This window comes from Prionailurus viverrinus, unplaced genomic scaffold, assembly GCF_022837055.1.
Source record: "Prionailurus viverrinus isolate Anna unplaced genomic scaffold, UM_Priviv_1.0 scaffold_33, whole genome shotgun sequence".
Lineage (NCBI taxonomy): Eukaryota > Metazoa > Chordata > Mammalia > Carnivora > Felidae > Prionailurus > Prionailurus viverrinus.
The window spans coordinates 7145643-7160426 of NW_025927604.1; the positions used below are offsets into that span (position 1 = coordinate 7145643).

At 54.2% G+C, this 14784-nt stretch overlaps 1 protein-coding gene and 1 long non-coding RNA gene across 2 annotated transcripts in view; one reads left to right on the forward strand and one right to left on the reverse strand.

The window, feature by feature from the left end:
* LOC125158267 (40S ribosomal protein S29-like) overlaps window positions 1-7025 on the reverse strand; it is a 30487-nt gene extending 23462 nt beyond the window's left edge. The window contains exons 1-2 of the mRNA XM_047845112.1: window positions 7019-7025; window positions 6541-6675 (exon numbers count right to left, since the gene is read on the reverse strand). Of these exons, the coding sequence (XP_047701068.1) occupies window positions 6541-6675; window positions 7019-7025 (142 nt within the window). The remainder of the gene's footprint in view (window positions 1-6540; window positions 6676-7018) is intronic.
* Window positions 7026-9358: 2333 nt separating this feature from the next.
* LOC125158319 (uncharacterized) lies at window positions 9359-13033 on the forward strand. The gene is made up of 3 exons (XR_007149342.1): window positions 9359-9462; window positions 9718-9983; window positions 12337-13033. It is a non-coding gene; the product is annotated as an uncharacterized LOC125158319 (long non-coding RNA).
* The last annotated feature ends 1751 nt before the right edge of the window (window positions 13034-14784 follow it).

Sequence of the window (14784 nt, forward strand, 5' to 3'; positions counted from 1 at the left end):
CATTGAGTGCCGCCCACCCAGGTCTCTCGGCATGGAGTCCTGGGCAGCTGTTCCAGGGAAAATTTGGAGGGTTGATGGTTAACACTCATGTGTCAGGGTCACGGAGCGCCCCCCCCCCCCCCCCCCACTGCCCCCTCAGCCCGGTTTGGACTGATGCTTACCTCCTATTGGGGACACAGACCACAGACTGCCTGCCTGGCGTGGGAAGGCCAGGTGGGAAGTAGAAATACCAACTGACACCCAGAGCTGGGGAGCCAAGTGCCCCCAAGCCCACCCCCATGTGGCTCAGCTCACTGGACTTCCTGGGGCGACCACAGTCAAGGCCAGGGCAGCTGAAGGGGCCAGGCCTGGGAGCCCAGAGAGCTGCGTCTGAGTCCAGGCCCACTGCCAATGGCCTTTGAGGCCTTGGGCAAGTGGAGAGGCTTCTGGGTGTAAGCCCCACCACCTGCTACCTCCTGGGCTCTGAGAGCAAGTGGAGATCAAAGACACGGGGTGGACGACCTCCTCCTGGTACACCCTGGGCTCCTGGAGATGGGGGGGGGGGGTTCTCTGGGGGATTTGGTGACATTTCTAGGGAATCTTCTCAAGTTTGGACAGAATCAAACTGGACCCTGTGGGCCTGCCCTGCCTCCAGGGAGGATGGTGGCCGGAAAGCGAGAAGGAAAGACACAGCCCCTCTTCCTGTCGGCCGTTGTCAAGGCCAGGCCCCTACTCTACACCCCAGCCTCAGTAGGTACAGTAGACGGGATCGTGTGTGACTTGTGCATGGCTCGACCTTGTGCGTGGCCCTGTGTACTCCTAAACCAAATTAACCCCTTGCTGCTATGTTGGGGAAAATGTGTTAGTAGTTCATCCTAGGCCCCCACCCTGCCCCTGCGATGTGTGAATCCTGGCCAGTTCCTGCTGGCACGCCTACTGCCCCAGCCCAGCCTGAGGACCTGGGCCTCTGGGCCTGGAGCCTGGGGCTGGGGATCCTTGGTGACCAGAGGCCCTGTGGACCCAGACCCAGCCTCCCAGGGTGTGCCTTCCTGAGGGCGATTGTCTTCAAGCAGGTTCAGGACCCCAATGTCCCCCACCCAATGGCTCTCAACCCTTCCCTGCGCCCTGGGAGCCCCCTTCCTCCTCCACCCTCCTCCAGCTGACAGAGGCATACAGACTCCTGAGGGAACGAGGGACAGGCTCGTAACACAGCTCCCTGCAGCACGTCTCAGAGGAACCTGGCCCTTGTGCCCTGGCTCTGTGGATGGGGAGGTGGGTGATACAGGGAGGAAAACCCCTATTTCCATCCCCAGAAATCTAAAGCGTCTGTGATAACACCCCACATGGGATTTAGAGACTTAGAATACCCCCGTTTCCACATTCTAGCCCTTTGGTGTAACTTCGACCCCAGAGAACACACCAAATACAAGCACGTCAGGCAGTCGCTCGTCCCTTGCACGCATTCATTTATTCCCCAAACCCTTGCTGGTGCCTGTCAGAAGCCAGGCCTGGAGAAAACAGAAAGTGGGATGCATCCCGGCCCGCAAGGAGCTCCCGGTCTGGAAGGGGGATGCGTGAGTCCTCGGGAGCAGCGGCCAGGTCCTTCCCCCAGGAGGTGCTCTGCTGCTGGGTGGGGCAGGAAGGGGTGAGGGGGGAGAGGGGAGAGGGGTGTACCACAGAGGGGACAGAAGTAGAGGAGGCTGATCAGCGCGGAGCCCTCACAGGGGGTTCGTCTGGTGGTGTAGACAGAGTCAGCGAAGGAGAGGGGCTCTCGGTCTGCGGGGACAGATCCCTCGCTGGTCTCCCCTTTCCTGGGTAATGAATCCCAAGTCCTTGATCTGTTCTTCTGTTATTCAGTAGCCGCCGGCTGAGCCTATTCTCCGTGGCCAGGGCACAAACGAGGCTGGGCGGGGGACCCAGAAGAAAATAGCTGCTGTGCGGTGCGGTGCGGCGAGGGGTGGAACACAGGGACGCACAGCCACCAACTGACCACAGGACAGGAAGGGTGGCAGAGATGGGGACATTTGCGCGGGGCCTGGAGTAACGAGCAGGAATTCACCAGACAGGTGAGAGGCAGAGGAGAGAACAGAGTGATCAGAGCCGGAAGAGCGAGGGGCGCTGTTGGGACGACAGGCAGGTGTCGGCTGAGGCTCCAGGTCAGGGGTGCGGAGGGACAGGCAGCCCAGCACTGGGGGCTGTCACCGGGGCCCCCCTGCAGGAAGTCAGTGGGGCGCTTGGGCAGGAGGGGACCAGGATGAGACTCGCTGTCTGTGACTTCAAGTTGGACCATGGATCTCCTCCAACCGACTCTGAGTTCTGTTTTATTTCTAACTATATTCCCGATGGACAAAAACACGAATAATAGCGACAAATCCTTACCAAGCACTTGTTCTGTATCGGGCCTTCGTCTCAGAGCCTCACCGGCATTAATTCATTTCATCCACACAAAAATGCCAGTGGCGTTCCTTAATTATTCCCACTTTACAGATAGGAGGTGGAGGCAGTTAGTCTGCACAGCTGCTAAGTGGCCGGCCTGGGGCAGGAGGCAGGCAAGGCTCAAGACGTTTGTCGCACTGGATGAAACCAGACGAGACCCAAGACTGGCTCTGGCTGCGGCGTGGAGGCTGATTAGGTGAGGCCGCAGGCGGGGTGACCAGGAGGCTGCTGCCGCTGCCCAGGCTCGCAGAGCGACCCCCCCCCCCCCCCCCCCCCGCCACCCGACAGTGCCCAGGATGGCTCAGGTCATCAGTGACCGTCTTTGTGGAAACTTTTTCATTGCGGTGATTTTTTCTAGTTTACATTCCCCTGACTGTATCAAACCTTTCCTGCTTTCAAAATTGAGCCCTCCTTCATTTGTCAAACATTTACTAAACGCCTGCTTTGTGCCAGGCGCTGGGCTGGCTCTGGGGGCTCTGGCCCAGATGAGACAGGATTCCTTCTCTTGCTGAGCTCGTGGTTCAGTGGGGGTGTTAAGCACTCCCAACATCAAGGCAGTGGTAACCCCACACCTGCAGGGACACCTATGCTGTCACCATCTGGGGACCAAACTCCCTGTCCCATGGCCCCCTTATCCGTGAAACGGGGAATAAAAACCCTGCCTTGGAGGATCCCTGAGGACGAAGGGTGCTTGCACACTCCCTGTGCTCCCTTGGTGCTCACTGAATGGTAGTGTCTCTCCCTTCTCCTTGTTTCCTGCCAGAGCAGAAGCAAACTTTTCTCGAAGACCGGGCATCCTGGAGCAACCCCGAATCCTGGTGGATGTGCAGGAGGACAGTGAACCTCACACTGCCTGGGGCACAGAAGAGGAAGCCACCGGGAACACAGGCTGGGGTAGCAGGCGAGTTGGGGCTGGCTGTGCGGTTCCCAGAACCTTCCGAGAAGGCCTTGGCCCTGGCCGCCCTTCAGCTGGTGGATTGCATCCTGCAAGGACACGTCTCCTTTAGAGAGGGCATTGGAGGAGGGCTGTAGGAGCACCACAGTGCCCCTGCCCTGCTTGGGCGCTCATCATGGACTGCCCCCCCCATCTCAGGCTGGCAGTTCCCCTGAATCTTCCCTCAGCCTTGGGGTGAGTTTTTTCTTGCTCCTGAGGGTCTCCCTTTCTCTCCAGCCCCCTTGGGTCCGGCTCTGTGGTTCCAGTGCCAGTGTCCGTGGAACTGGGCCCTCAGGGGCCTCACCAGTGCCCAGGTCGCTCTGAACCCCCATCGGCCTTCCACCCAAGGACTGGAGACAGGGCAGGGCACCACACTTGCTTGGTTGGGCTGCATGCTGTGTCCATTTTGCAGATGGCACCCAGAAGTTAAGCAGAGATACTTACGGGTTCCAAAGCATTTCCAATGGACTGGAAAGATGATTGCGATGCCATGTTTAAAGGTAAAAATGGGGGGCGCCTGGGTGGCTCAGTCGGTTAAGCTTCCGACTTCGGCTCAGGTCACGATCTCATAGTTTGTGACTTAGAGCTCTGCATCGGGCTGTGTGCTGACACTGCAGAGCCTGCTTGGGGTTCTCTCTCTCTTCCACTCTCTCTGCCCCTCCTGTGAGCTCTCTCTCTCTCTCAGAATAAATAAATAAACTTAAAAAAAAAAAAAAGAGGCAGAGACTGGGGCTTAGCAAGGTTAACTGACTGGCCCAAGGTCACACAGAGGTGGAGCTGTGACCATACTAGGGGTCTTTTGATTCTTAGTTCATTGCCATCTTATGATTTCTCAGCTGCTCGGATCCTGATGGACACAGTACCCAAAGTCACTCAGTGTTCGTGCTGGGTTCAGAGACCGTGTTCCCGAAAGGGGTGCAGACCATGGTGGGTCCAGGCTTGTGGGACTTGAAGTGGATATAATTTGGAGGCCCTTAATGAGGACAAGAACAAAATAGGGCATGAAAGTAACATTCCTTTAGAGTTACAAAATTTTAAAAGCAGGTAAATATCGCAAACAACACAAAATCCAGAAAAGTAACATATTTTTATTAATTACTTGCCTGACACACTTCCATAATACTTTCCCCCCAACATTTTTAAGCCACGTGCTCTTTGAATGCCTCTTTACATGACAATGGTTTCGTATTTTCTGTATAGATGATGATTAGTAATGGGTTTGCATTACGCACGTGACTTCAAAGTTATACTATAACTCGTATTCTATAAATAGGACCACTACAGATCTGTGCCCTATGAAGACAGAAATTTGAATAAATTCGGGGCACCTGGGTGGCTCAGTGAGTTCAATATCAGACCTTGGCTCAGGTCACAATCTTGCGGTCCATGAGTTCGAACCCCACATCGGGCTCTGTGCCGACCGCTCGGAGCCTGGAGCCTGCTTTGGATTCTGTGTCTCCCTCTCTCTCTCTGCTCCTCCCTGGCTCACGCTGTGTCTCTCTCTCTCTCTTTCTCTCTCTCTCAAAAAATAAATAGGCATTAAAAAAAAATTAAAAAAAGAAAGAAATTTGGATAATCCAGTCATACTGGATTAAGGGCCTGCCTACTCCTGTGTGACCTTATCTTAACTTAGCTAATTATATCTACAAAGACCCTATTTCCAAATTAGGTCATATTCTGAGGTTCTAGGAAGAACATGAATGTGGGGGCGGTGGGAGGGGGCACTGGGATGCTTAATTCCCAGCTGGCTAGCAAAACATTATTTCTGGGTGTGTCCGTGAGGGTGGTTCTGGGAAAGGTTAGCATTTGAATCAACAGTCTGAGCAAAGAAGACGCCTTATCCAGTGCGGATGGACGGCACCCAATCCGCTGTGGGTTTAAATAGAAGCAAAGGCAGAGGAAGGGTGAATTCACTCTCTTTTTGCTGGAGCTGGGACACCCTTCTTCTCCTGCCCATACGCTGGTGTGGCCAGTTCTCTCTGGCTTTCAGCTGCCCACCAGGACTTAGCCTATCATTTCCCTGTTCTCAGGCCTTTGGCCACGGATTGAATTACTCCACCAGCTTTCTGGGGTTTCCAGCTTGCAGATGACAGATTGTGAGACTTCTCAGCCTCCAAAACTGCATGAGCTAATTCCCATAATAAATCTCCTCTTCTAGAATATCCGTATATAGCCTATATATCTTGACTAACGCAGATACTATGCAACCCAGTACACGGGGTAAGCCAGAGTGGAACGAGACAGTGGCCTTATCCCACTGGGCGAAACAGCTTACTTTTGCAGATCTTGCAAGCACACTTGACCTTGTGAGTGCAGGTGCCGGGGCCTTGGAGGCACCTGTGCAGGGAGGAAGGGACTCTGAAGCGGGAGCTTCCTTCAGGTATAGGAGAGGGGACACAAGGGGTGGGGTGGGGAGATGAGAGGCTGCCTCCAGAAGCTGGTGGGATTTGGGGTGGTGGGAGCCCCGGGGGCTTGCTCACAGGAGCAGGATAGGAAGAGCATGCGGGGCTGCAGAGGGTGGCTGTCTGGCCCCCTCTGCGAGGAATTACTCCTTATTACTCAGGAGGCTGTGAACCAGAGTCCCAGCGATGGTGCGATAATGGGAGGCCCAGGCCTGCGCGCCCCACTTTCCTTTTCCTGCCAGCCTATTCTCCCGGGATTTCAGAAAAACCAGCGGCCTCCACCTTGACTCTTTGCACACTCTTCACCCGATGGCAAGCACGGCCAATAAAAATGATAGCTGTTTATCGAGCTCTTCGTTCAATAAATATGTGTTGAGCACCTGCTGGGCGCCAGGAACGTTTCTAGCTGAGATACAGCAGAGAGAAACAGAGGAACAGGTCGCGGCTCTCGTGGGGCTAAGACTCCCGAGGAAGAGAACTGAGGAGTTAATCAGGTACCTGTGTGTCAGACGGTGATCGGCACAAGGGGGGAGAGGGAAACTGGAGTGAGAAAGTGGGGGTAAGGAGTGTGTGGGGGGTTTAATTTAAATAGGCCTTACTGAGAAAAGGGCATTTATTCGCTCAAAGACCAAAGGCAGGAGGGAACTGAGCATTCGGGCCAACAGGCCAGGCGGAGGCCGGCGAGTAACAGATCGGGGGAGACGTGGCAGGGCCTGGGGACACAGCACCCTTGGAGCCACCATTGCAGGCGCTGGACTGGAGGGTGATGTGATGTGACATCCGCGTTACAGGTTGGCTCGGGCCCGTCTGGTGGGAACGGCCCGGGCAGGGAGTTGAGGGCAGAAGCGGGGAGACTGGTGGAGGTATAATCCGGGCAAGAGCGGAGGGCCAGGTACACGTCGAAGGTGCGGCCAACAAGGTACGCTGAGGAACGCGAGGGAGACAAGCTGGGGAGGTGCTAGACGCTCGCAGACGTCCCCTGATAAGCCTGCCAATCCCTGTCTGACAGATGAGGCCCAGACTCACAGCAGGGAGGCTGCTTGTCACGGGCCCCACGGCCGGGCTTGTGTGCTGACCTCTGCCCGAGTCCAAAGCCAAGTGCACCTCAGCAGCCCCTCCGGCTTTTGCGTTTTAGACGGTATGAAATTAAAAAGACCGCCGGTACGTAACACATACAATACCACACATAAAACGTACATACCTCAACCCACACATTCCACACATCACACACACACACACACACACACACCCCACATCCCTCACGCACCACACATGTCCACAAAGTCTGATTGTCTTGCAGGTGAACCCAGCACTGGATCTCACAGCCCTCTGAGTCAGCTTCCAGAAGCTATGGCTTTGGATCCAGATAAAACCTGGTTCAAATCTTGGCTCGTCACCTTCCGCTCACACGACGTTGGGCAAGTCATCAAATCTCGCTGTTCCAATTTGCTGTATACAGTGGCCACAGCCATTTCAGGGCTGCGGCGAGGATTGACAATGAGAGGCTGCTCTTGGGCCAACGCTGGGTTACAGCTTGCCTCCGTTTCCCCGCTTGGGCCCTGAGGACAAGGGGGCTGTTCGGAAAGTGCTCTGAGACCCTGGGGCAGAGAGCAAGCAAGGCCGCAAATCTGTCCTCCAACTGTCCAGGAGCTCTGTCTCCCCAGGACACAAAGGCTTGTTCCGGGCCACAGAGGGCCCCTCAGGCCGTGACCCTGTCACCGCAGCACTGACCCAAACCAGGGGCACCATCAGACCCCGAGCCTCTGGCCTCCCTGACACGACAGCCCCTCAGAGTGGCCGAGAGGGGCCAGGGCAACCCTTTGCCTTGGATTTGGCTGTGATTTATTATCCCCTGGAGATGACTCATCCTGCTGGGAAAGGAGATTAATTGGAGATACACATGTTTAGAGGGCAAATCATTTCATATACAAACATTCTAGCCGAAAAGCAGTTGTAAACACCAGTTGGAACATCCATTCTCCCCTCAGTCACGCAGCCTCTATCTTAGCTAACCAAACTGGCCCAGGGGTCTCCGGAAATCTCTTCTGACACCTCAGGCAGGGTTTCCCAAGCATCTAGTGGAGCTGCTCCTAAGCAAACTGCCTCCCTTTATACAACAGTTCAACAGAAAATCTCATGGAGGATGGCTGGCGCACTCATGCACACATACACACATACACACACACACACACACACACACACACACACACACTGATGATGCAGAATATGCTTTCCTCAAAAGACCGAATATGTGCTTATCTCCATGCAAGCGCATGCCCTATGGGAGAAAGAACATTGGACTTAATATAAGAATATCTGATTTCATGGGAATGCAAGCTGGTGCAGCCACTCTGGAAAACAGTATGGAGGTTCTTCAAAAAACTAAAAATAGAACTACCTTACGACCCAGCAATTGCACTACTAGGCATTTATCCACGGGATACAGGTGTGCTGTTTCGAAGGGACACATGCACCCCCATGTTTATAGCAGCACGATCAACAATAGCCAAAGTATGGAAAGAGCCCAAATGTCCATTGATGGATGAATGGATAAAGAAGATATGGTATATATATGCAATGGAGTATTACTCGGCAATCAAAAAGAATAAAACCTTGCCATTTGCAACTACGTGGATGGACCTGGAGGGTATTATGCTAAGTGAAATTAGCCAGTCAGAGAAAGACAAAAATCATATGATTTCACTCCTATGAGGACTTTAAGAGACAAAACAGATGAACATAAGGGAAGGGAAACAAAAAGAATATAAAAACAGGGAGGGGGACAAAACAGAAGAGACTCTTTAAATATGGACAACAAACTGAGGGTTGCCAGAGGGGTTGTAGGAGGGGGGATGGGCTAAATGGGTCAGCGGCACTAAGGAATCTACTCCTGAAATCATTGTTGTGCAATATGCTAACTAATTTGGATGTAAATTAAAAAAAATAAAACAAGTTAAAAAAAATGAACAAACATTAAAAAATAAATAAAAAATAAAATCACACACACGCAGAAGAATATCTGATTTCAGATCTTGTCTCTGCCATGACATTTAACGTCTCTGACAAGCCAGTAAACTCTCAGAGCCTCATTGATCCAGTGGGGATGGGAGGGTTGTTGTAAGTGGTGAACGGACAAGATCATGTATGTGGGGACCTGGCCCCGATTAGCTGTAAGTCAATGACTGGAATGTTTGTCCCTCCTTTGAGAAATTTACCTGCTATTGGTCTTTTGGTTTGGGAATATAGTTTTTGAAAGTGTGGATCTAAATGTGTACTTCATGAACCTACGTGTGTAGGTATTCAGTAAACATTTATCTGTCACCTGCTCCATGCCAGGCATAACCTGGAGGCTGGGAAGCAGGAAAGGCACGGTCTTACCTTTGGGGGCTTGAGGTCTAGTAGGGGGTAAGATGAGGAAAGTCCTTGCTGCCCCACCCACCCTGCTCCTTGGTACAATCGACCGGAAATGCAAATCTGACCCCGCCCCCCTGCCTTCTATTCCGTGTGGCTCCCTAATGCCTCACAGTGAAGCCCTTTCTGACCTCAGGCCCTTGGCCGTCTGACTCCCCTGCCCCCTCTAGACCACACCTTACCTCTAGCTCCTCTTTGCCCCACACCCTCCCTCACACCCTCCGTGTTTTCACACCCTGTTCCCTTGGTCCCTCCCACCTGCCACCTGTTTGAGCAGCCAGCTCTGGCTCCTCCCGCCCTGTGAGTCCCTGTCCCTTGGACCCCTCACGAGGCACTGCTCTCTGGTGTTTGTTGCCAGACCCTTGTCTTGCCCGGGGGGGGGGGGGGGGGGGGGGGGGGGTGGGAGGGGGTGGGGGGTGGGGGTGGAGGGGCCCTTCAGGGCAGGGCTGTATTTTGCTCAGCCCGATTCCCTGGGACAAAGTCCAGGGACAAGCGCAGGGACTTAACAAATGCAGTTGAAGTGAATATTTAAGAAACAGGCTTCTTACTTTAAAGGTCCCTTATTAGCAGTTTGGGAAAGAGAAACGATCCGGCAGAAACATGTGACCCTCCTGCTTGGCCTGGGGCAGGAGGCAGCACTTAGGAGGCCAGGCTGCTGCCCAAGACCACAGAGCCACGGAGCCCAGAGCCACAGAGCACATGGAGCTATGGCCATAGGGACGTGGCCACCAGGCTGCCCAGAGCTCCTGCCTGCTGAACCAGAGGAACCCTGCCTGGCTTCCCCTGCTGCCTCTTCCCTGTCTCCCGGCTTCCATTTCCAGGTCTGTTTTGTGCACCTTGCCGCGTGGGCCCTTTCGTGGCCGGGCGTCTCGATCACTTCAGAAAGAGGGGGGGAGATAGGTTCTTGAAAGTGCCTACCGACATTCCCAGAGGCCTGCAGAGAGCATGCGCAGCAACGTTCAGTATTGTCGGAAACTTACTTTCTTTTTTTTTTTAATGTTTATTTATTTTTGAAGGAGAGAGAGAGACAGAGCGTGAGTGGGGGAGGGGCAGAGAGAGAGGGAGACACAGAATCCGAAGCAGGCTCCAAGCTCCGAGCTGTCAGCACAGAGCTCGACGCGGGGCTCGAACCCACGACCCGTGAGATCATGACCTGAGCTGAAGTCGGACCTTCCAACGACTGAGCCTCCCGGGCGCCCTGAACCTTTCTAATGCGCGACTCTGCTCACATCTGTCCACTGCCTGGAAGTCTTTAGTAAATAATCACACCACCATCATCACCGGCAGCAGTAAAAGTTGTCAGCTCCTGGAATCTCCCTGCGTTCGAGGCGCAGGGACGAGCTCCTTACAGATAGGATCTCTCGTCCTCACGCCCACCCTGAGTGAGAGTCCTTATCCCCATTTTATAGTTGGGGAAATGGGGATTTAAGGATTAAGCAGCTTTGCCCAAAGTTGTGTGCTGCAGGGGCCACCCATGTGCGCCTCTCAGATCTCTGAGGCAGGGAGCTTCGTGCCTGAGCCCAGCGGCCACCCTGACACCCACGTCCCGTCCTCGTCCTCGAGGCCACACTTTCCAAGGGCGGCCCCCCGCCAGCAGCTGAGCACGAGGCGGGGGTGGGGGGGGGGTGGGGGGGGTATAGAGCCCAGCAGGAGCTGCAGGTCTCTGCTGCGCCCTTTGGCTCAGAATCCCTGACTGGACTCTGTCAGGACCGCCAGTGCACTGGAGATGTTTCTACTCTCCCACCAGGACCTCCCTCCCCTCTCTGTCTCCTCCCCACTCAGACCTGCCTCGCAGTCTGAGAGCTCTCCCAGCCTCCCCCTCCATTCTTCACCGGCATTGCCCTGAGACATCTCTAGCATGGCTAATCGTGCATGGTGTCTGCTTTTTGGAGGACCAGAAGGAACGCACCCAGCTAAAAAACGGTGAACCCCAATATCCCTTCTATCCTTCCACACTGACGAGCTGGCTTCCAGAATGGGCTGCATTTCCCAGCCTCTCTTGTAGCCTCAGGCTAGGATCTGCATGCAGTGGTCTGAGGGATGTCTGCTTTGTGTCCTTATTAAAGGGATGTCTGTCATGGACCCTGTGAAGCAGGTGACAGAAGAGCGTGGACCCCCCGATGGCTTTGCAGAGCAGAGCATCACGCCTGCGGGGACTTCCACGTGGCAGGGGGTGGTGGGGGGGGGTGGACTTGCTTCTTATTTAAATCACTCTTACTCTGAGCTCTGTTGCGCTTGGAACAGTGTATCAGTGGATCCCCGAATCCAATCTCCCAGCCAATACAGACGTGAGTCTCAGCTTCGTTGGCAAAACTCTGGATTTTAAAGGGCCTCTAAAGCCACATCATTGCGACAGGCTTCCCAGCATGGAGGGAAGGAGAGGAAGAAAGGAGTGGAGGAGCAGGGAGCTGGTCAAGAGCCAAAGTGAATGGGCGGAGCACTGTCTGCTGTGGTCTGAGAGGCAGGCGAGAGCCTGGACGGGGGCAGAAAAGTGCCCGGTGTGACTTGTGCAACAATAAGATGACAAGATCGCAGGACAAATTCAGCTCCAAAGCAGAGGAGACGCTTTTCCGACCCACAGGGGAAGCCCTCCAGCTGGTGCTGTGAGCCTCTTCCGCCCATGACCTTGAAGGTCCGGGGAAAGGGTTGGGTGGTTTGGACTGGGCATCACCACCCCCGCGGCAGCCCCCCCCCCCCCCCCCCCGCCCCGAGCACTGTGGGAAGAGAGAGGATTCTTCGTGGATGCCAGCCCCATGTGAGCATTCTGGGGGTCAGCTCTTCCTCCCCCTTGTGCTGGGTGTGCCCAGAGTTAGGGCTCAGTCTCGTTTGGCCTGCCGGCCCTGCTCGAGTGACCAGGAGGACAGGCTAAAACCAGCTTCCCAGCCTGGCTCTCAAGGCTCTTCAGGACGCGGGCGTCCCACTTTCCCACAAGGTCTGATGGACTTCTCACCACCCCCCCCCCCCAAACCCTGCCGCCACGACTGTGCCGTTCCCTCCAGACTTTCCCTCCACCTGCCCGGGTCCAGTGTCCCGTCCGTGAGGCTGAGCCCCCCGCCGGCGGTGGCCTCCTCTGTGCCTCCCTCAGGGTCGCTGCTGGGATCTGCTCCCAGGTGTCCTCCAACCAGCCTTCTGAAGAGCAGGAATCTCTCACCATTTTCCTTCTTTCCAACCCAGCGCCTGCAAAAGGCTTGGCACAGTGGAAGGTTCAAGAACTTTTTTTGATGGACGAAAGAAGACTCGGCCACTTGTCAACCAACACACGGTGATCGAAAGTGCAGTAGTTGTTCCACGTGTTCATGCAGAAAATGACAGGAGGTCATCCAGGGACACTGTGACAGAGGCGAGTACTGTCCCTGTAGAGGGGGGCCGTGGGGGTGAGTATCGGCGGAGGGCCTCTGGGGAGTGGGGTGCCGGGGATGTGGCCACGCAGCTCAAGAGCAGGCAATTCCCCTCCCTGCCGACGACAACGTCTGTCGTGACCACACCGAGCCTGATGCAGGGACACGTGTCATCGATCCCTTGTTCCCATGTGGGTCTTTTAGTTTAGCTAATGCTGCAGCGATAACACAGCTGGGGAAACTGAGACCCCAGAGCTGAAGAACTGCAATCACCCGGGTTCTCAACGCAGACTTTCTGACTTCCTGCTCTGCACACGGGCCATGAGCCTCTGTGGGCTTGTGGAGAATAGTCTGGATGCGGGAGTCAGAATATCTGGGTCTGCGTGTGGTTTCCACCCCTTTGTGACCCTTGTGTGATACATTCCCTGCCTGGAGCCTCGGTACTCACATAAAACGGGGATAAATTGTTTCCTTCCAGGTCGCTAGCAGTCGGTTAAGCGGCTGACTCTTGGTCTTGGCTCAGGTCATGAGCTCACGGTTCGTGAGTTCAAGCCCCATATCGGGCTGTCTGCTGTCAGGGCAGAGCCCGCTTCGGATCCCCGTCTCCTCTCTCTCTATCCCCTCCCCACTTGCACATGCCCTTTCTCTCTCTCAAAAATAAACATTAAAAAAGAAAGAAAGAAAGAAAGAATATGTATGGAAAGCTTTCATAAGTCATTGGGACTTCCTTCAAACACAGGTTTTGTTGTGTATTTTTATCTGAGTGTCGCAAATTAAGTGAACGACCAGGGAACATAAAGTGTGCAACCAGTAAATTTAGGATTTGAAAAGAAGAAATAATTGGGGAAAAGCTTACAGGTAAGACAAATATCACCATATGATTAAATCTAATAACCAGCCTGCGTGGTAGAGTGAGTTTTGCCTCATTTCATATTTGCCTTTTAGAATATTTATTTAGGGGCGCCTGGGTGGCTCATCCGGTGAAGTATCTGACTCTTGGTTTCGGCTCAGGTCATGATCTCACGAGCCCCGTGCTGGGCTCTGCGCCGACAGCTCGGAGCCTGCTTGGGATTCTCTCTCCCACCTTCTCTGCCCCTCCCCCACTTGTGCTGTCTGTCTCTTTCTCAAAAATAAATGAACATGTATAAAATAAAATAAAATCTGTTTAATCTGATCTAGTGACCTGAGGACAGCCCCCCTCATTCCAGCGGGGGTGTGTGCAAAACATGTTACATGGTTCATCTGTAGGTGGTGAGGTTATAGATGGTTTTTGTGGGGTTTTTCCATATCTTTATTCTTGTACTTTACCTGCATGAACATGTAAAATATATATAAGAAGAAGAAGTTTGCGAATGCTCTCATTGGTGGAGTGGCCTCTCCCCGCCCCACTCCCGGCTCTGGTGTCTGCTTTGATCCTCACGGAAGCAATGGAGAGGTCAGCTGATCTCAAAGGTGAGGCTGGGCTGTGCACTCAGGCTCAGGCTCCCTCACTCCCAAAGCCTTTGCTGTCTGCACTTACCGTGTGCTCCTGACTGGCTGGTGGGGAGCAACGTTGGGAATGGGACATTTGGGAATGGGACATTCTCTCTGGTTCCCTAGAGGATGGAGCTTCTAGATGCTTCTCTGCCAGGCATGGAGTAAATGTGAATGAGGGGCCTTTGGCACTTCTCTGGCACCCCATTTAAACCAGGCTCATCAGAACCCATCGGACATGGTCCCATTGGAAGAGCTCGGCATGTCCTGAAACAGCCTACCCTCCCACAATTCAGAGCTACCCCCGAGGCCTCGGGAGCTGTATAGTCTGGTACATGTGACCTTGTGGGGCCCTAGGTCCTCTGTGGGGCTGAGCTCTGGGTGAGAATTTTTGGCTTGCCCTGCCTGTGGGCATCACCAGCTGGGAGGCCACCAGAGGACAAACCCACTTGTCTCACTGAGTCCTAGTTTCTCCAGTTTCTTCTTCTTTTTTTTAATGTTTATTTATTTTTGAGAGAGAGAGAGCGCGTGAGCAGGGGAGGGGCAGAGAGAGACAGGGACGAGATTGGAAGTGGGCCCCGTGCTGACAGCAGAGAGCCCGACATGGGCCTTGAACTCATGAACCATGAGCTCACGACCTGAGCCGAAGTTGGATGCCTCACCAACCGAGCCGCCCCGGCGCCCCAGTTTCTCCAGTTCCAAACGGGGGCCGTGTTTTCTACCTTGTGGAGGCCTTGAATGGCACCCAAGGAACTTTGGTTTATTCCAATGGAGGAAAACTCCACGGCTGATTTTGCCAAGCAGAATTCCA